General features: G+C 40.8%; 1 protein-coding gene across 1 annotated transcript in view; it reads left to right on the top strand.

Moving 5' to 3' along the window:
- Positions 1 to 324: 324 nt before the first annotated feature.
- The window catches only part of IPO9 (importin 9), a gene marked incomplete at its 5' end in the record, with an annotated part of 31283 nt that continues 11007 nt past the window's right edge, over positions 325 to 20600 (top strand). Inside the window, 17 exon segments of the mRNA XM_019472727.1 lie at positions 325 to 500; positions 502 to 577; positions 1227 to 1313; positions 2286 to 2487; positions 2940 to 3028; positions 3313 to 3399; positions 5059 to 5178; positions 9945 to 10045; positions 11670 to 11728; positions 12289 to 12440; positions 13542 to 13640; positions 13780 to 13886; positions 15049 to 15188; positions 16912 to 17071; positions 18089 to 18315; positions 18528 to 18676; positions 19615 to 19743. Coding sequence (XP_019328272.1) covers positions 325 to 500; positions 502 to 577; positions 1227 to 1313; positions 2286 to 2487; positions 2940 to 3028; positions 3313 to 3399; positions 5059 to 5178; positions 9945 to 10045; positions 11670 to 11728; positions 12289 to 12440; positions 13542 to 13640; positions 13780 to 13886; positions 15049 to 15188; positions 16912 to 17071; positions 18089 to 18315; positions 18528 to 18676; positions 19615 to 19743 — 2160 coding nt within the window.

Here is a 20600-nt window from a genome sequence, read left to right as displayed (position 1 = left end):
TGTGCTTGGGCAGGGTTTGCTCAGGAGGGCGCTTGGTGCATTCTGAGCTGTCTTAGGGTGTGTTTTGGGACAGCTGAAGTGATGTTTCCAAATCACTCTCTGGATGAACCTGGCTTGTCTGAAAAGGGCCTGCTGGCTGACAGTCTTCTGTCTTACCCCATCCTGGATCTTATCCATGCATCCCTCATGTAGGGACTTGACTGATGATGTTACGTTGTAGATAAGATTTTTTTCAAAAGTTGTAAATCATTTGCTTGTTATTAACCTGCGTTGCAAAATTTTTTGCCCACGAGAAAAAGAAATAAGATGCTGAGAAAATAAATTAAATTTATGCAGAAAGCACAAGGGAGAATTAATGCTTGTGATTCATTTGAGTAGCTACGCTTTGGAATTGTCGTCTTCTTCCCACATATGAGTCATTCAATTGGTATGATGCCTTTCTCCAAAAATCTTGATGTGTTTTGCTGTGTGGGAATAAAAGTTATGATACCAACATTTTTTTTTTCCCCTTGCAGAATTTGGTGTTCATTTAGCAGAACTGACTGTAGATCCCCAGGGAGCTCTGGCCATCCGTCAGGTGAGTTTACCTGGAACTGTAGAAAGAATTTTGATGGTAGTTTCCTTGGTTTTCAAAATATTCTTTCATGTTTCCAGGTGAAAAATTTGAGGTAGCTTTCCATTACTGTTTCTCTGTTTTCTTTTACATTTCTCTAGAGCCATCACTTTCAGCATTATTCAGGTGTTATAAACTTACCTTTTTTGAAAGTAGTGCTTTTTGGACTTAAACCTGGTGCTGAGACACTACTGTACTGGGAACGGGCACAACTTATTAGCTGGATGGTAGGCATCAGCAAGCAGAAGTGTGACTTGTCTTTGCAGCAGCTTTTTCTGTAGGTGTTTTCCTCCCTGAAAAGGAAGTTTAGGTTCTGTATTTCTTTAGTTAACCATGTGGCCCATATCTTGTGCTTTTTTAGAGGTGGGGAAATAAAGCTGCTGCCTTGTGTCAGAGTGCTGTACAGGCCATCATTGCTCAATGAATGACCATCAGTTCATCTTTTTACGGCGGTAACTTTTTTTTGTCCGTTTCACAAAGATTTTGCATTTTTTGCAAGCCCTGTCACCCCTCTAAAAGCAGCATGATGGCATGGGAGACTGAGCAAACAGGTCAGGGGTGACACCGTGGTTGCAAGTTTTGTTACTGATTCTTGACCTCTCTTCTAATACAGCTAGCATCTGTCATTTTGAAACAGTATGTGGAAACTCACTGGTGTTCTCAGTCAGAAAAGTTTAGACCTCCAGAGACCACAGAAAGGGTAAGCTTTGGTTTCATGTTGTCTACTTTGAGACACTTTATCCATCAAGAATGTTAATTTTGTGGGTGGTTTAAAATGTGTCAGTGCCCTTGTGTATTATGAGGATTAATGGCTTCAGTTAAGGTTTTCTGACGTTTTCCACTTTGAAAATCTGTTTTCAGTTGCTTAAAACAACACTAGACTTGAGAAGCTTGGGCTAATTTCTGTAGGAAAAGTTCAGCCATAATGTTTCTGCGGCTCTAAGAGCAAGAGTAGAAGAAAGCTGCTTTGTAAGTTTTACAAATACTGATTCTGGCAGTCCTTTTTCAGAGATTTGCTAAATCTTGTGTTTTTCAGCTTGGGACTTAAAGGCTATTTTCCCATGACAGATTTCAGTTTAAAGGTCTGCTGGATTTCATTAAAAATCTGTTCAGTAAGAGTATATAACAACTAAAATGGCCAGAGATACCAGTCCTTTGCCACTTTGACTGTTGACTGAACCGTCTTTCACATCTAGGGTATGATTCATCCCATCCAGAGATAGCTGCTTGAAATACATCTTGTGCATTATGCCCCAGAAGTGCTGGCTTTTTTTTCCCGTCCCTTCAGAGTTGGGTGACTAGTTCTCATTTACTAAAATCTTCCAAAGTAAGCAAACATAGTCCCTGACACTGGAGCTGGGATTTATCTCGGCTAACTCTGGATGTCTTCCATGTAGATATCTACATCCTATCTAATTGCAGCTGTGAGCTATTTATTGTATGCTTGGCCGAGTGCTCTGTGTGAGAAGAGTGCTATGTTACAACATACTGTGCAGTTTTCCATAAAAAAATTGTGGGGTGTAGCATGCAAGGTTTTGTTGTCTCGTGAGTGTTCATTTTGTAAAACCAATGTTGAATCAATATCAGGATACAGTCATAGGTATACTTTTTTTTTAATTAAATTGTTTTATGACTGGGGATCTGTTTTGCTAAATAATGTTATTCTCTACAGGCAAAAGTTGCTATTAGGGAGCTCCTACCCAATGGGCTGAGAGAATCGATCAGCAAAGTGCGCTCGAGTGTTGCTTATGCAGTTTCAGCAATAGCCCACTGGGACTGGCCTGAAGCCTGGCCCGAGCTTTTCAATCTCTTGATGGAGATGCTGGTTAGCGGAGATGTGAATGCAGTGCATGGAGCCATGAGAGTGCTTACAGGTATGTGTATGCAAGAGCTTTGGCAATGCTGATGTAGGAAGTAGTTTAGGCTTTTCCTTACTTTAGTATCCTATCACTTTTCACTCCAAATTGAAGAAATTGGAGTTTGCTGCTTCTCTTTTGCTGGGCGTTAATGCCTGTCAGTCACTGTTGAATTGCATGCTCAGTAGATGTCATGAAAGCTGAGGAAGAAAGTTCTGTGCTACAGGTTACAGCTCAGAAGGAACTTTGATTGCAACACCCTGTTTTCCAGATACCTGCAATTTTTAGTGTGATGATTTTTCTGTTTGCCTTCAAGGATTGCCATGGGTAGGCCAGATGACACTGGTCTAGTCAAGTACGAATCAATGTATTTCCAATATGGTGTTAGTATTTCCCAAAGATTCTGTTGTTGCTATTGCCTACAAATTTGTTTTTTTATAAGAATTTCCCTTCTTTTTTAATTTTTCTAGAGTTTACGCGGGAGGTGACAGACACACAGATGCCACTTGTTGCTCCTGTTATTCTTCCAGAGATGTACAAAATTTTCACAATGGCAGAGGTATGATCTTCACTATTAAGTTGGTACTGAATGGCATTAGTGGGAATATTTCTTGGAGCAGAGAAACTCCAGATTTAATGGTTAAGCTGTACTGTAGCATGAGTTAGACTTAAAGAATTTTCTTGATGTGATAGTTGATGGCAGCTAATGTTTCAACAGAAATGTTGAAGCCAATGATAAAATAAGAGAATCGAGTTAAAGCAAAAAATAAATACAATTAAAAGAAAATTAAAGGAAATAAAAGTATCTTGTGTTCCTGATCTATTATTTAAACCTTTTTCTAGGTGTATGGTATTCGCACAAGGTCACGTGCAGTGGAGATATTTACCACATGTGCCCATATGATCTGTAACATGGAGGAACTGGAAAAGGCAAGAGTTTAACTTACCCTACAACATACACTGAATTCAAACTGAGCAAGGTTCTAAATAATTGTTAATATGAAAATGAAATGTTGGAGAATTACATACTTTGTCAGCTGTAATTCTGGGGAATAGGGTGTAATACATTTAACATGGTTAACTCCCTCTTTTGCATGCATGCCTTGATACTGTGACTTGGCTTCCATAATTAAGTTTAACTTGTGCCCTATCAACAGACATGCTTTGTAACAGCTCAGAGAAAGGGGAGGAGATAGTGTGTCATCCCTTTCTTTGGAAATCCCTGTCATAGATTCCAGTCTCCAGGTGAACTCTGTGTTCTGGCCCTTGGGCGAGGCGTTGGTTACAAGTCCTGGAACTTCATCAGTTGCTTTAGCATGCATGTTAGCCTTTTGTTCCTAAAGGGGTTGTGGAAACCAAACCAAACAAAATTTTGGAAGAATAGCTCTTAAAGAAAAACACTATGCAATTAAGCAGCTTTATACACGAGTCTCTTGTCTGGCTCTGAGCACATCTGCATTTTATATGGCCTTTGACAAGTGGATTTCCCAGCACTCCCCAGACAATAAATTGTTCTTTTTAACTTTTTGGGGGGTGAGGGTAGGAAAGGGAGACTCTTGATCTAGTGGCTGGTCGTTGCTGAGTGGCTATATCTGCTGTTTCCTCCCTGTTTGCACAGGGAGCAATTCAGTGCAGACTTTTGCGAAGTTCTGATAGTTACACCGTATCTCTACTGTGCTGACAAGGTTACTTATGCAATAATATCATGCAGCTGGTACCCATATCCAAAAGATAGTAATAGCTCCCCACTGTCTTATTCTGGAGGAGGGCTGAAAGTGTCCTTTACATTGTAAACAAAACTTCTTCTATTGAAGTTTGACTTTAAAAGATTGCCTCTCTTTATTTTTGTTCTATAAATTGCTAAGGTGGTATTTCATAGTTTATTTAAGCATACAACTTTGCTGTCTTAGCTATGGAGTTATGAGGAATATTCTCAATAAAATTATTTTTGTCCAATATTACTTGCTCTGCCAAGCACTGCTTATGGAGTGCTTTGACATCTGGAAAAATATTTACTGCATTTTCCTAGGAAGAATCATCAGGTTAATCTTCAGGACAGCTGTTGATACTCAGCTCACAAAGAGCTTGTTTGGTTTGGGGGAAGGTGGCACAGGAGAGAGAGAAATGCTGTCCACAGGGTTCAGTGTAATTACTAGTGTGTCATAGTCACCCTAGGTTTCTTTTATAGCCCGGAGCAGGTCCAGACGGTAGGGCACAGGGCATGATTCATCTAATCAAATGAAAGTGCCTCTTTAGGAGGATGTGCGCTACTCCCGAGACTCCCCGGACTGGATTGTCTGGATCTCTATTTAGAGTCTGAAGCGATTAGCTTAGATGTAGGTGTGTGTTTTGTAGCAGTCTGTACTGTGTGATTTTGAAGGGTGGGATTCAGCTGAGCTTAGTTCCAAGCATGAGGAGAGAGCCAAAGTGATGCCTGAAACAAGACTTTGCAACGTTCTGCAGTTGCCATGAGTCCCTCTTTGGTTTTGTGGCAGAAAAGTGCAATTTCCATTGCTTCTAGTGCTTTACTTGTCAGATGTGGGGGTTCTGTATCTAGTATTCACCTGTGCTTGCATTGATTGTAACCAGGGTGCAGCCAAAGTCCTGATTTTTCCTGTGGTGCAGCAGTTCACAGAGGCCTTTGTTCAGGCCCTGCAAATGCCTGACGGACCTACATCAGACAGCGGGTTTAAGATGGAAGTCTTAAAGGTAAGTTTAAATAAAGAAAGAATTGAATACCAATACACTGCCAGATGTGCTGGAACACGGAGAAACTAGAGTGCATGTCACCTCTCCTAGTACTGCTCATGTTATGAATAGTGAAGTTTTTTGGCTCCCAGCACCATACAACATTGAAATAAATTTTTCTGCCTGTACTGAAGATACCTATGATGAGATCCATAGGGATCTGTCCATAAAATGATCCATAGGGATCGATCCATGGGACTATCTGTCCTTGGCATTTGCTGATCTAAGACATCTTGGATGCATCTTGTGTGGACACCATACTCAGTAGTTAAATATCTGACTTTTCTAAAGATGTTGCAGAATTCTGCTGCAATGAAGTTTTAAAAGCTTATTATGTGGAGGTACTTTTCTAGAACTTGCCTGCTCTTTAATAGTAAATTATCTCTGCAAAAGAGAGATGGAAAGTCTTTGTATTCTCCTGGTTTCCCAGAGAAAGAAAATTGGATTGCAGAGCTCTGTGTGCATGTAGCTTAGTGCGTGGGGACGAGAGTGCCAGTGTAGGTATGGAGATCCCTTCAACAGCTGGGAAAGCACTGGAGTTCTAGGGTGTGCTGCCTGCAACATGGGAGAGAAGAGAAGAGCTCAAAAACATGACTTGCAGAATCAAATCCAGATCTTTCATTTACTTGCACATGTGCTGGGATAAGCAAGACTTGGGTCATAGTGTACAGGTTTCTGAAGATGAACGGCTGAGGCCCATTCAGCCTTGAAGAAAACAATAAGGAAGAGTTATTGAAGACAAGCATCAAAAGTTTTTCATAATGACCAGCTTTGTGCTGGAGCCATGAAAATAAATGCTGGGAGATGGAGGAGGATGCTATCGTATTGAACAAACTAGCAACTACTAAGTTCTGTGTCGTGGAACTTGTTTTCTTAGCCCTGTTAAAGGCAGCAGTACCCTGGTTATGGCATCCTGTTGCTTCTCAGAAAGGGGTGGCAGGTATTGTACACTGGAAACAGCAGGAGCTTGTTTCTTGCTGTGCAGCACCAAATGGAAGGGAGTTTGGGGTAGGATGTTGGCAGGTTTTGTTGGGAGAGTGTCTCTTGTGGTATTTTTTCCTTTCCATTGGCTTTGCACTGGGATTCCTGGGACAGTAATGAAGAGGAAAGCTAACATGAAGGGGATACTCTTCAGGGTGTAATCTTGATTTGAACAGGCTGCAGCTCAAGAATGTCTGAATCTCTGATTCCAGATACATACATTTGGATGTTTAATGAGTAGAAGAAGTTTTCACCCTACATGGAAAGCAGTTGTAATTGATAGTTTTACCCTAACCATAGACCAGTTCTTCTGTTCTTGTTACATTCATAAATTCTGCAGCTTTGATAACTTTTTTGTTATTTATGTAACAATGCTTACTGGAATTAGAACTATTTGTACTTTTATGTCTGCACTGATGTACAGCAGTAGTCTCTGGAAAGATGTGACAGGCTGGTAAGCTATTTGAGGAAATGTCATCATGTTCTTGCTCTGTTCCTTTAATTGTGTGTGGGCATCTGCTTTTGGCCACTGCTAGGTAGGTGCAATACAGGAGAGGATTTCGGTCTGAGTGCACTATTGTATGTTGGGTGGCATTGATGGCAACAGAAAATCAGTATGGATTTAAACAGTAAATTCAGGAGATCTTCTGCTGGTAAGTGGTTTGTAGGAGGCTTTTTGTGAAGAGATGAATATTCTGGCTGTTGACTCAGGGCAATTAATGATTTTGTCACTTAGGGTTTCTAAGCTGATGATACCAGTTTTCTAAGGGAAAAGGGATTCAGGTGAAAGACCCATAAATTGCCTTCCCTTCCAGAAGAGTGGATTTTATAGTCATTGTAATGCAGAAGTAAGAGACCTTAAGGGATTAGTTAAGCCGGCTCTACAGATGAGATCATTACAGAAACCCCTCGAAATGCTGATGCAATGGAGGAGGGGATTGAGACTTTTTTTTTATAGTACATTTTCAACCAGATGCGAACTCAATCCTGTCTTTTTTTCCTTAGTGAAGTGCTATGCAGCAAATGACAAGAAGATTTTTTTAAAATTTTTTTTTTCTTCCCTGTCTCGAGAGCTTTGTACTCCAAGGTTCATGGAGTTCTTGGTGGAAATTAGAGGCAGCCCTGACCTAAAACATCTTGCTTTCCATATAAGAACATCATGCAGGAGAGTGTCGAAAGCTTTCATGAATAATACTGAAGTGTACACATCTGCCTGATCCGCTAGGATAGTTATCCTGTTTAAGAAAGTAAGTAGGTTGGATCACATCATGGTGAACCACTGATTGTTAATTTGTCCCGAATCTTTCCAAGTGTAGTCACAAGTTATCAGCAGGAAAGTCAGTGCCTTTAACCCTTGTAGGAGATGGGAGGTTTGGCCACAAGAAAAATCTTTTCAACCACGTGGACTAGAACAAAATACCAGTAGCGTAATTCATTGTTTTGTTGTTTGATAGCTTAGCATGAATTAAATTCATATCTCTGAGGATGAATGAGCTGCAACTAAATGATTCTTGAATCCCGGTTCCAATGTTGTTGTTGTTGTTGAACATGCCACTGTTGATTGTTTTGAGAGAAACAGAGCGATTAAACATGACAGGTAACAGAGTTAAGGCAAAATTCATAGCAAGGGAATGCAATTATGATGTACTTAGTATGCGGTAATTATATCAAGAGCACCAATTAACCAACAGTCTAAAATATCTTACAACCTTGCTGTAGTGCTTCTTCGCTGATGTTTAAAATCTGTTCTTTCAACACCTGTATATTAGGTGGGTCAGAAAAGTTATGCTTATATTTTTCCTGCTGTTGGAACAAATAATTAGTTACAAAAAATAATCATACCCCTTTTGTTCTTGGATGGAAGACAAGGTGGTGGCCAGTGTCTTGGGGGCAAATTTCCTAAGTTTATGAGCAAAGTACATAACCTGCACCTGCTGCACTCTTACCGAACATTTAGCTTCAGCATGCTCTCCTGCTGCTGGCTGGCATATATTTTAAGCTTTTTATCCACAAATGTGGGGATTCCTTCTCTGTCTAAAGACACAAGTAGGAAGTGAAGCAACAAAAGGCTTTAATAGAGAGTGACTTTAAGGAGATGCCGAGCAATTAGTCAAGATGTGGTTGGATGTTTGCTTGCGGAATAGCTGGAAGGGATTGAGGAGCTGTTGTGTTGCTCCCCCACTGGTGATTTCAGTGTGTCTGTGCGGTGACTCAGGCTACAGGTGTGGATGCAGTTGGTTATTGCCTGGCTTGGCCATTAAATGTCCTGCTTGGGGAGCAGCTTGACTTCGCTCTGAAGAGAGATGGATAAGGATTTTCTTGGGGGATTTAATAGGTGGTGGAGCAGTATGTGGGGGTAGGCAGAGGAGGAGGAGGAGATCTGTGAAGCAGTTCTTTTAGCTCAAACAAGCAGTGGGAATTGGCAGAATGAGAGGCCAGGTGTTGAAATACAACATTTGACAGGAGAGAGTGCTCTTTTTTTAATGACTTGCGCTGCAGAAAGTGTTGAACTTGCAAATGCAGCCTTCTGTTGTTAGAACTGCAGAGCTATTGAATTGAAGAGCTCTCTTACCACTCCAGCAATGCTTCCTGCAAGATTGTCTTGGCATATAGCTTAGAAAAACCTGCATAGGGTTCATAAGCAGTGGCAGGCAGGGTGTTGAGTTTGCAGCTGTCCTGCAGATCAGGTTCAGATACTCTGCCAGCACCTGCATAAACTTTTTTTTTTCCCCAGAGGCTTCAACAGGTCTTTTCTGTAATGCTTCTAGCACCTACCAGACTCATTCTCAAACTTACCTATCTCTGGCTGCCTGCTTTGCTCTAATACTGATATTAGAATGCTGGTTTTTTTCTGGAAGGTGAATTATTATTTTTTTTATTTCTATTAATGTACCCAATGCTACAAACAAACTGACTGGACAAAGTGTTTTGTATTGGGTAAGCAGAAACAAGCTGATACCTGTATGTCTCGTAGCAGCCGCCAGTCAGGCAGTTTGTGAGGGGCTCTTCTGTAACCAATATAAAATAACTGGAGCTGTGCCCCTGTGGGAGGAGACAGTGTCCGTTAGGTGGAGTGAGAGTTCTCTGACTCCTGGAGGATCCCAAAAGCTTTTTGGCAAGTGTCAGTGAAAGGGCTCCCCTAAATCAGGGCGATCAGCGTTATGAAACCCCAGGCACAATCAGCTGTAGAGCTGCTGAGCTGCTCCCAAGACAGGCCCTGTGCTGGGCTGGCACAGCCGCCTGTGTCTGCAGCTGAAATGGATGAGAAAATTGATCTGGATGGCTGTTTTCATCTGCAACTATTCCCTGGATGTGCAAACGGATGTGTTGCTTACATGTGTAGAAGTGTGGGAAATAGGCTGTGGTCTGGTTTTACTTGATATTAGTGTTCATTTTCTGGGACAAGATAGCTTTCAGGTGGTAATCGTGAAAGTGCTGTGCAGTGATGTACTTCTGATTGGAGTCTATACCTTATCACCAAAATATTGCATTGTCTTCATTTCCAGAGTTGTACATCTCGCATTATCCCTTTGCTTCCCTGCAAAAGAGCAAATATGAAGAGGGGCCTGTTTGTCAGAGTTCATGCAAGTGAGGGGACTGCCTGGTCAGGAGCGAGAGGAGGAGACCTTGGTGGCAGGAAGACATTGGGTTATCTCAATTGTTAATGAAACAGCAGCCTGTGATTTGAGTGAGTGTTGATGTTTTCCCTGGTTTTGCTTCTGACTGATAATCTTTTTTTGTTCCAGGCCGTGACAGCACTTGTGAAAAACTATCCGAAGCACATGGTTTCGTCAATGCAGCAGATCCTGCCCATTGTCTGGAATACCCTTACAGAAAGTGCCGCCTTATATCCTTTGTAGTGAATGGTTTTAACTAGAATAGAACAAGACAAACTCTGTCTCATACACAGTAACGACCTGAACACAGCTGAAGAGCATGGTACATGGCGTAGTCCGCTGTGACAGACAGAATATAGGCATCTGTGGTGTAGATGTACCAGATATTTCTGTCACATCAGTAGGCTCCATTAAGTTTCTTGTAGCTTAAAAGTCATATATGATGAATGATGCAAGTGCCTGTGTTATACTGGCTGTAGAATTGCGGCCGATCTCTGCATTGTTTCTGGTACTCTTCGGTGAAAATTGCCTTCTTAAAAAGATGTGTAGTCACAATGTAAGGACTTCAGGTAAAGGACAATCTACGATATCCCTTGCTACAGCAGTACTAATGGCTGGTTACACTTGCTGATGAAGTTGATTTGCCTTTTGAATTTTTTAACAGTCATTACTTCACTGCACAATTGGCCATGTTAGAGGTGTTCTGTTGGTAGTTTTTCCAGTACTTGCAAACTGACAAGTCAAATCTTTCCATATAGTTAATGTGCTTTTTTAACCTTTTATAATAAGACAGTAATTATAGAATACTGAGCCTTCCTGTAGCTTTTTCTGAATTTTTGATATAAACACCAGCATTGGACACTGTGTTGCGATAATAGTGTAAGGGTTGACTGAGCTTTTCCTCTGTAATTTAATAAGAATGACTGTTCTCCTAGAAATCATAGACCTAGACCTTTTTATGTCAAAGATGCCTGCATAGTCTTGTGTTTCAGAATCCTGCTGCATATTGGGTGATAGCACCCAATGAAGAGTGAAAATGGGCAGGGAGACCATAAAAATAGCCTTAGTTCTGGAGCAAGTAGAGGATGTCTAGTTTCAAGGTCAGCTGGTTTTTTTTGTTTTTTTTTTTATTTTTGTTTTTTTAGACACCTGTTAAAATACAAGGAGCTGTTTGTTAAATTTTTGATGGTGTATTTCTCCCTCCCCTGTCCTGACTCCCACTGCAGTCCTGCTGGCAGCTGAGCTGACAAAAAAGTATTTTGTTTGCAAATGGGGAGAGTCTTGTCCTTCCTTCCCTTGTGTTTGCTCTGGCATTTGTTGGACATTCAATTCGCCATCCCCAAAGAAACCTCCTTCCTCTCCACCCCAGGGTTAGTTTTCTGCCACTGCCCAGAGTTGGAGGCTCATGGAGAGGCCTGACGAGTAGCAGAGCCAACATAAGGTAGCACATGGGATCATGGGGTGGCTCCTCACCCTTTGGCAGCAAAGTGATGAATTGGCTCATTGTCCCCTGGAAAGAGTTGAGTCTGAGTGGTTCTGTTCTTGCAAAGTTTTAACATAAATGAAGTTTTGGGTTACCCTGGAGGATTTGGTTTAAGTGAATCAAATGATCTAAAGGATGCACTGAAGTGATGTGGAAGTGGACTGTGGAAGTGGTCTTTGAAGTTGGGCAATGCACAAAGCAGGAGCTCCTGGGGCTTGTTGTCTCTGAAACACAGGACTGTGCGTAAAGTCAAAGATTTTTTTTAAGAAAGAAAACTTCTCTAGTTATCAGGAATTTTAAGATAGGAACAGATTGATTCCTAAATAGATGCAGTTCTTTAGAAACACGCATATTTACTTAACTCCGTCCACTTATGTGAGAACAGAAGTAAATTACACAGAAGAGGTGGAGGACCCTGTGGATTCTGACGGTAAGAACTTGTTAAACTGCACTTTTGCCTTCCCTTTTGAAAAGGAATGCACTTACCTAATATTATTGTTGTCAAAACGGTGACTGAAACACTGTAGGAGATCGTGCTTAAAGGTACATTTATGGTATTAGAACAGTGTCCATCACTTCTTTGCAAGTTACATGTGATTGTGATCAATGAAGCTGCATAATTTAAGTTTTCCAATGACTCAAGGAGTGAGTTCTGCAACAATTTTGAGGTAAAAGTAATGGGACAAAAGAAAACCAAACAGGTTTTAGGTTGAGCTTGATCAGTTTTAATGTGGGGTGTGCGGTGAGGTGGGAAGAGAGCAAAGTGATGAGGTCAGGTGTCCTCCTGGGGCTGCTGCTGCCCTTGCTAGTCCAGGAGTAAGAATAAACATCTCGTCAGACAAGCTAACTGTTTGTAATTATATGTGACACCCATTTATACCTTTCTGTTTGTTAGCATATTCAGACGTGGTTTTTGTTTTCACTTCTGCCTTCCTGTATGTTAGCATATTCAGTCATGTTCTTTTGTTTTCCACTTACTCCTTTGTTCAGGTGAAGTATTGGGCTTTGAAAATCTAGTGTTCAGCATATTTGAATTTGTTCATGCCTTGTTGGAAAACAACAAATTCAAGAGCACAGTGAAGAAGGCTTTGCCTGAGCTGATCTATTACATCCTCCTTTATATGCAGATCACAGAGGAGCAGGTGAGCATGTTTGTCTTGTGTAGGAAGCAAATGTGATGAGAGATTTAAAACAGCTAATGTCCTAGGAAGAGTTTCAGTGCATGGAAGCTGCTGGAATCTAATAGGCTGTTCTGTCGCTTTGCTGTGCCAGGAGTTAGGGCAATAGCATCCAAATGTTCCTAAATGGCGTAACGTGGACAGCAAATCACAGAACGGTTTGGGTTGGAAGGGACCTTCAAAGGTCATCTAGTCCACCCCTCCTGCCACGGGCAGGGGCATCTTTCACTTGATCAGGTTGCTCAAAGCCTCGTCTAACCTGACCTTGAACACTTTCAATGATGGCACATCCACAGCTTCTCTGGGCAACGTATTCCAGTGTCTCAGCACCCTCATAGTAAAGAATTTCTTCCATGTATCTAATCTAAATCTACCCTCTTTCAGTTTCAAACCGTTGGCCCTTGTCCTGTCACAACAGGCCCTGGTAAAAAGTCTCCATCTTTCTTATAAGCCCCCTTTATTATTGAAGGGCTGCAGTAAGGTCTCCCTGCAGCCTTCTCCTCTCCAGGCTGAACAACCCCAACTCTCTCAGGCTTTCTTTCTTCATTCGTTCATGAAGTATTATGCTGTGAAAATGAGGATTATCATGCTGAAAGGGATAGGCTAGGTTTCTGTGATAGTGAAAAAATTGTGCTAGTGGAGTGAAATAATTTGTACTGAAATTCTACATGCCTCCTGGCCTCCCAATCCTGACAGTCGTCATCTTTTTGTTCAGGTAGGCGTGCATAAAAACAGGCACTCTGTTAAAGATTCATCTGCTTCTCCCATTCCTCATCTATAAATAAAACTGTGTAGCATTGATTCCAGGTCAGTCATTAGTTCTGTCAAATTCTGGTCTCAAATGAGGAGCAGAAGAGCAAGAGAACAGAGAGGGTGTCTTCTTTTCAAAGGTTTCTCCAATAGAATGTAAGACAAATCAGTTGAAGACTGACTTCTTATGGCAGAGAAAAATTCTGAAAGTAGTTTTGCAAAACTGAGATTACTGGGAACAGAAAAGCTTCCTTTTACCCTTGGTGTTCTGAATTAGTCATCCACCCTATCCTTCTTGTCTCCTTTCTGTTTCAGATAAAAGTTTGGACTGCAAATCCACAGCAATTTGTGGAGGATGAAGATGATGATACTTTTTCCTATACAGTGAGGATTGCTGCACAGGATCTGTTGCTGGTATGCAATGTGTTCCACATTTAGATGCAACCAAAATAATAATAACAAATAATAAACCTAGCTTCATGAAGGGCATTTGGAGAAAAGGCCAACTTTTAAAAGTCTGTACAAATAAGTGTTACCATTTCCTTCTGCACAGGCTGTGGCTGCCGATTTCCAGAATGAGAGCGCAACTGCTTTGGCTGCAGCAGCCACAAGACATTTACAAGAAGCTGAGCAGGCTAAAAACAGCGGTGCTGAGCACTGGTAAGGAGATGGGGCAGCAGGGAACGACAGTGATACGAATGGCAAGCTCTTTTGCAGCATTGGGTGCAGCACAACTTAATCACATTTTTTTCGTGACACTACTACTGATGGACAAGGATGAAATTTGAGGACTCTGATTAGAAGCAGAAAAAGGAAGTACAGCAGTTCTTGAGCCAGATGAAGAAATCTTCATGTGGAATACTTTCAGCAATTCCTAGCACAAGCCAGCTGTCCCCAGGCTCCCTCCCTCCAGACCCTTGACAATTCCTTAAAACATATCATTGGAAACTATAATTAGTTATACGCAGTCTGAAGAGAAATTGGCAATACTTCCACTTTCTGTTCAGTTAATTGAGCTCAAAGTTTCAGGCATATCTTCTTTTACTGTATATAAAGAAGAGATATAGGTGATGTATGTGTTCAATTTTAGAACTTCAAAGTTGCAATTTTTAATGTTACTTGGGGATAGGAGGAGAAAGCTCAACTGCAAGAGTAGCTGGTTGCTGTTCCATAACTATTCTCTCGTGGTTTTACAGTGCATTAGTTCAGTGTTTGTGTTTATTTTGAATACTAGTGTCAGAGTAGCCAGTCTGTATAGTGAGCAGCAACTGAATGTCAGAGAAATCGGACATTGAGTCCCCATCTGCCTTAATTGTAGTAAGTCTTAAAGTAGGTTATTTGCTTCACAAATAGAACCAAGGAGAAGTGGTATTTGCCCATAACCCTATTTCATCATAATTAACAAAACGTAATGCAAAAATAGACATTTTTAAACCTTTAATGTACTGGGTATCACAGTGCTTCTGCACATAGAATAGTCAAGTAAGGCACAGCTGGAGATAGAAGCCTTCATAGAAAAGTCTCATTTCTTTTTTTATTATGGGAACAAAATTGATACAAGAAGTAACAATTATTCAACTGGTATTTTAGAAGGTGATTGAGGATGCTGCCTATCCTGGGTGAGTTTCCAAGCCCCCCAACTTGCTGAGTTTTGCAAATGTTCATTTCTTTCAGGACTCTTTCAAATTCTCTGCTTTGGGATCAAGAAAATAGTTGTGGTAGCTTAGACCAAAAACTTGTTATGGTTTCACTTCAGATTTTTTATTTATTTATTGAGGCGACGTTGGGGGAAAAACCTAAAGGCATCTGAATTCTTTTGCAGGTGGAAAATACATGAAGCTTGTATGCTGGCCCTGGGCTCTGTGAAGTCTATTATTACAGACAGTGTGAAGAATGGTAGAATACATTTTGATATGCATGGCTTCCTGACAAATGTTGTTCTTGCAGACCTCAACCTTTCAGGTACATTGGCTCTTGCCATTACTTAGAGTAACCGCTGAGTGCCAGACCTTGGAAATCTCTTACGAACAAAAGTGTCTCATGAATCAGGTTGCTGTATGCGTGTGGTGGTGTGAAATGCAGTTGTGCACATTGTACATGTGAAAGGGCATAAATCTTGTGAGTTCATACACGCTACCAGGTCTAGTGTAAGTCATTTAAATGTAGGACACTGTGCCTTTGGTTACAACTCATTGTTGTCTGGATGCTTGAGCCTGTAGGGCTTGGAGATGGAACAGCAATTGCTTGGGGAACTTGGCGGAAAATAGCTGTTCTGTTGTCCTGTATCAGTTTCTGGGAAAGACACCAGCAGTGTTTGACAGGCTTCAGAATTCCTGCAGCAACATACCATCCCGTTTTCTTTACGCTGGGGCTGACACTAGTCGTAGCACATGAATTCAAATAATGTTCCTAGCTGAGTGGGTTCCTATTATTGGGATCTCTGCAGGCTTCTGCTTTCTATGTTATCTTACATCAGTGTGCAAGAAAGTCAAAGGAGTTGTTGAAAGTCGGACCTCGAGAGTCCTTGCAAATAATTAAAATTTGAGAAGTTTAAGCCAATATGAGCATTATTGGTGAGTCCACATTAAGTTGTGTCAGTGCAGAAAAACAAATTGCTGGATGCTTTCATAAAGAAACATTTGTTTAGCCTATTACAAAGAAGGTTTTTTCTTTTTTTGAGTTAATTTTGAATGAAGAAATAGTGTGCAAAGTGCATCATGTGCAATGCATGTAAGAAAACAACCTCAGCTATTTACGTATATTTACACATATGTGGTATTGGGTTGTAAATGAGCTATTGTGCTCTAGAAGGAGCTCCTGGATTCAGTATGTAGATAGTTCTCAGGGGATGTCCATTTAATGCTCAGTAATGGTAGTAAGACAAAGAAATCTTGCTTTTTATAATACTTGCTTAGAAAACAAAGCTTTTCTCTTGCTTTATATCTTGCATGGAGTTTTTTATGTCCTCATCTTAAAATTAATACTTGCAGGAGTATAAATAATGGCAGTAAAGATGCTGAGAAATAGAGAGCATCATCTATTTGAGGATAGCCTATATAGATAAGGATACTTTTAGCCTGAAAAGGCAGAAGGGTTAAGTGTGATAAAGATACTTCATACCTTGATAAGTGTAAACAGGTGAGTAGATAATGAGTATTCACTGGTGCTGTTGAACATTGTGTTTTGTAATTACAAGGTGATGGCTGGAAACTAGAAAGGAAATCTGTAAAAGATCCTTGTATACGTGCTCTGTTTCTCTAATTCTTTCCCCTAAGCTTCTGCTATTTGCTGCTGTTAGGGACAGAATATTGAGCTAGATGAATAGGAATTACTGAAAAAGCCTTCATTCTCTTCCCTTACTTTTGTTCTGATGATCGCTAAAGCATATATTGTTGTATCGATGAACAAATTCAAGTGTAACTAGTAGAAGGAAGAAGGTGTAGGTTTGTTTGTTTTTTTTTTTAAAAAACAAATGAGAAATTATTTTTTGAAATCACTAAGAAAATAAACTGGATTCTGCCCATGAATAAAATTTCTTTGTATGCCTACATACTGGTCTTCTGTGTCATATCTTGCCATTTTCCTACTGGGATGACAAAATTTCGGATAAATGATAGAAGCAGCTGTAATTTTAAACTCATAAAATTTTCTCTAAAACCACTGGGGTTTTTTTGTTTTGTTTTAGTGTCTCCTTTTCTCCTGGGTCGTGCTCTGTGGGCCGCCAGCCGTTTTACAGTGGCTATGTCTCCAGAACTAATCCAGCAGTTCCTGCAAGCTACTGTCAGTGGTCTACACGAAACCCAGCCTCCTTCTGTCCGAATCTCTGCAGTCAGAGCTATCTGGGGGTAAGCAAACCCTAAGATATTCCAAAGCTCCAGAGATAGGTGGTATAAATTACACTTATAAAACTGGTATGTTAAAATACTGGTAATATTTCTGTATAGACTGTGGAAGTATTTGCTTTGAATGAGATAGATGTCAACTTAAAAAGCGTAAGCAAGCAGGTTCAAAATAGAATAACTCTAATGAGGAATATGAAATTGAGATTCAAGGTTGGCTACAATAAAATGTTATAATGGATACAGTCCCAAAGAGAAGCAGAACTAGATAGTGATGGAAAGCATAAAGATGAAACCAAGATTACTCCTGTTCAGTCACAAAGGTGGCTGAATGACATAGTACAGGCTTGTGGAGCAAATCACAACAGTAAGGAATGGTTTGGGGGGGGGGTGTTGGCATCCCGTTTTTGTAAATAAGTTGCAAGAAGAAAAAGGGAAGATTTGCTGTATTGATTCTAATGTGAAAATTGAACATTAGTTTAAAAACACACACACACAAAAAAACCACAAAAAACCCACACAAAAGAACTCTCTTCCCTCCCCCCCTCCGAAAACCACCTTGTTTTCTATTTGCACTGAAATAATAATGAATAAAGACAGAGACTTACAACTTAGTTATTCCTGAAATTGTTTTTTTCTTCCCTAGCTCACTCGTAGAACATGGTGATTAAAGATGTTGTAAGCAGTGAGTCTCTCACTCAGACTATTTTTTTTTCCTCAAGGTTTATTTTCTCCATCGGTGGGCAGTTCTTGAGAGAGAATTGTTACTAAGAGGCGGTGGAAGCTTTTAACATCACTTGGCTCAACTCTGCTTCTGCAAACCATTGGGGATGGAATGAGGAGGAAAGATAGCTGAGCTGTTGAGATCAAGGAATAGTAGACTGATGGGGAAAAGTCCTAGAGGAGTGAACTTAAGGAAAAAGAATGGGTGGGGTGAAATATCCCCTTATATATCATGTAGTGTTAAATGTATAAATCACTTTAATATATTCGATATTTTTGTATCACGAATTTCTTGTCTAGCTACTGTGACCAGCTGAAGATCTCTGAGAGCACCCATGTGTTGCAGCCTTTCCTTCCTAGCATTCTTGATGGACTGATCCACTTGGCAACTCAGTTCAGTTCAGAGGTCCTAAACCTCGTGATGGAGACGCTGTGCATTGTCTGTACGGTAGACCCAGCATTTACAGCAAGTGTGGAGAACAAAATCTGCCCCTTCACGATTGCAATATTTCTGAAGTACAGTAATGGTATGCATTCAAGTTACATTCTCAAAGTACAGTTGTTTTTGCTACTGAATCCTGGTGGTGAAAACTTAATAAATGATAATTGAATGAACACTGATTCATTCAACGGTAAAGCTAGAAGGGAGACTTGCTGCTTTGCCTATTTGAAATAGTGGTAGCAAAAATTGAGATGTGTTTGTTAGTATGTTTTAGTAAATGGTGCTTTCTCTCTCCAGATCCAGTTGTTGCTTCTCTTGCCCAAGATATCTTTAAGGAGCTAGCTCAGATAGAAGCCTGCCAGGGTCCAATGCAGATGAGGCTAATACCAACTCTTGTCAGCATCATGCAGGCCCCTGCTGACAAGATCCCAGCAGGACTTTGTGCAGTAAGTGCTACAGTGGTACACGGTCTTAGCTGGAGATGATTCCCTGTTCTTTAACGTATAGGATGGCTGGTCTGCAAAGAGTAGAAAGGTTGCTTTTGAACTGCTTTGGAACAACGACTTCGATCATTGGTAGAGGTTTCTTTGTGGAGAGAAGGCAAACTGCAGATGGGGGAAGATGCTTCCAAAAGTTAACTTTAAACTGCTCCTCTGGCCATCTTCCAGTCTCTGCAGTGTATCCCTAGTCATTTTGCTTTGACATAGCCATCTTTCACCAATAACAGTCTCCTCTTTTTGGTGGAATGTTCTCCAGCAGGGTACATGACTATTCCTTGCACTTTTTTCTAAGGCTTTTTCTGATTTATATGTCGCATAGATATAAATTGCTGGAGATAAATTATACAGGTTTGTCCTTTCTATAAAAAGTCAGCTTATGAAAGATTAAGCATTGACTATGTAGACTGATTGTACGGAATTAAACCCATAAACATCTTTATCAATATGCTTATAATCTGCCTATTGATTGGTATGACTGTAACAATTGCTCACAGGTAATTAAAATAAATTTAAATCAATATAAACAAAATGGAACAAGTCAGCTAGAACCGTTCTCTGGCTGTACTGATTAGCACGCATCAGGCTACTGTGAAACTGTTTTCTGTATTGAAGTGGTTACACGGCTTTTAATGTTTGAACTGCCTTGGGAAATTTTACAGCACACATCACGTCTCCATGTCAAATACAGTGACACTGTCGGTGCATGACTCCAAGGTCCTCTGATTCAAAAAATATTCTAGACTGTACAATCAGGATGTGATTGCAGTACTGGCTCACATCCCTTCAGTTTACGCCTTTGATGCTTGCACCAGTAGTGGGTAATGCTGACTTAGCGTTCTATGGCTGCTGCTGTAACAGTGCTTTTGTTTGTGTTTTCCTTTCAGACTTCTATTGATATATTGACCACAGTTGTGAGGAATACAAAACCTCCTCTGTCCCAGCTCCTGATCTGCCAAGCATTCCCTGCAGTGGCTCAGTGCAGCTTGAACACAGATGACAATGCTACTATGCAGGTAACACTGTGGGGAGTGGTAAGGATTGCAGGGCTATGCAAGTCCAAGAGAGGTGACCAAGTAAGACAGGTCGCACAGCCTTTAGGGGAGCCCAGGCGTTGCTTGCCAATAGCTATATTGGCAGCTCCTCAGGAGTCTCTGCCACCTCCAGTTTATCATGAAGGTACTGCTGTTCAAGGGCCTGCAATGACTTTTACTGTTCATTCCTTAATTTGGAGGACCGGAGCGAGTATAGCAGCAGCCTTGATCTTCTTTTCTATTTTAGGGCTCTGGAGCATGTAAAAAAACCAAAACAAAACCCAAAACCCAAGCGAAAAAAAAACCCAAAACCTTACTGCTTTTCTTCCCCCATAATAACTTTCATCACACCTAGGAATGGCAGAGGTGGAACACGCTCAGGCATAGGGAAGCAGAAGACCTCCTGCGTAGAAGACCTCCTAGACCTCCTCCTTCTAGCAGTTTTCTCCTGTACTCATTTAGGTGGGAAGGGGAGGGCAAACTTCTTTTTGACTGAGCCAGGTATGGGATGGAGGGAGAGCAAGGATTCGTCTCAAACAGCAGTAGTGCCTGAGCTGTGCTTGTTGGCAGGCTCTGCTGTTACCTGATGATGTCTTTAGGATATTTAAGAAAGAAAGAAAAAGCGTCAGAGGCTAAAAGTCCAGGGTGCCTTTTCATTCTAGCTGCTAGATGGCATATAAACAATAAAGCTGGTTTTGTTCCTTACGTAAGGAGTTTTATAGTGCCAGCTACCCTTTGCCATGTGAATACAGACCATAGAAATGGCTTTCCCTAAACAACGTACCAGTAAGAATAGAATCATAGAATCGTTTAGGTTAGAAAAGACCTTGATCATCAAG

Source organism: Aptenodytes forsteri, unplaced genomic scaffold, assembly GCF_000699145.1.
Source record: "Aptenodytes forsteri isolate BGI_AS27 unplaced genomic scaffold, ASM69914v1 Scaffold213, whole genome shotgun sequence".
Lineage (NCBI taxonomy): Eukaryota > Metazoa > Chordata > Aves > Sphenisciformes > Spheniscidae > Aptenodytes > Aptenodytes forsteri.
Note: the sequence above shows the minus strand (reverse complement) of the source record. Positions and strands in the feature narration are given on the sequence as shown.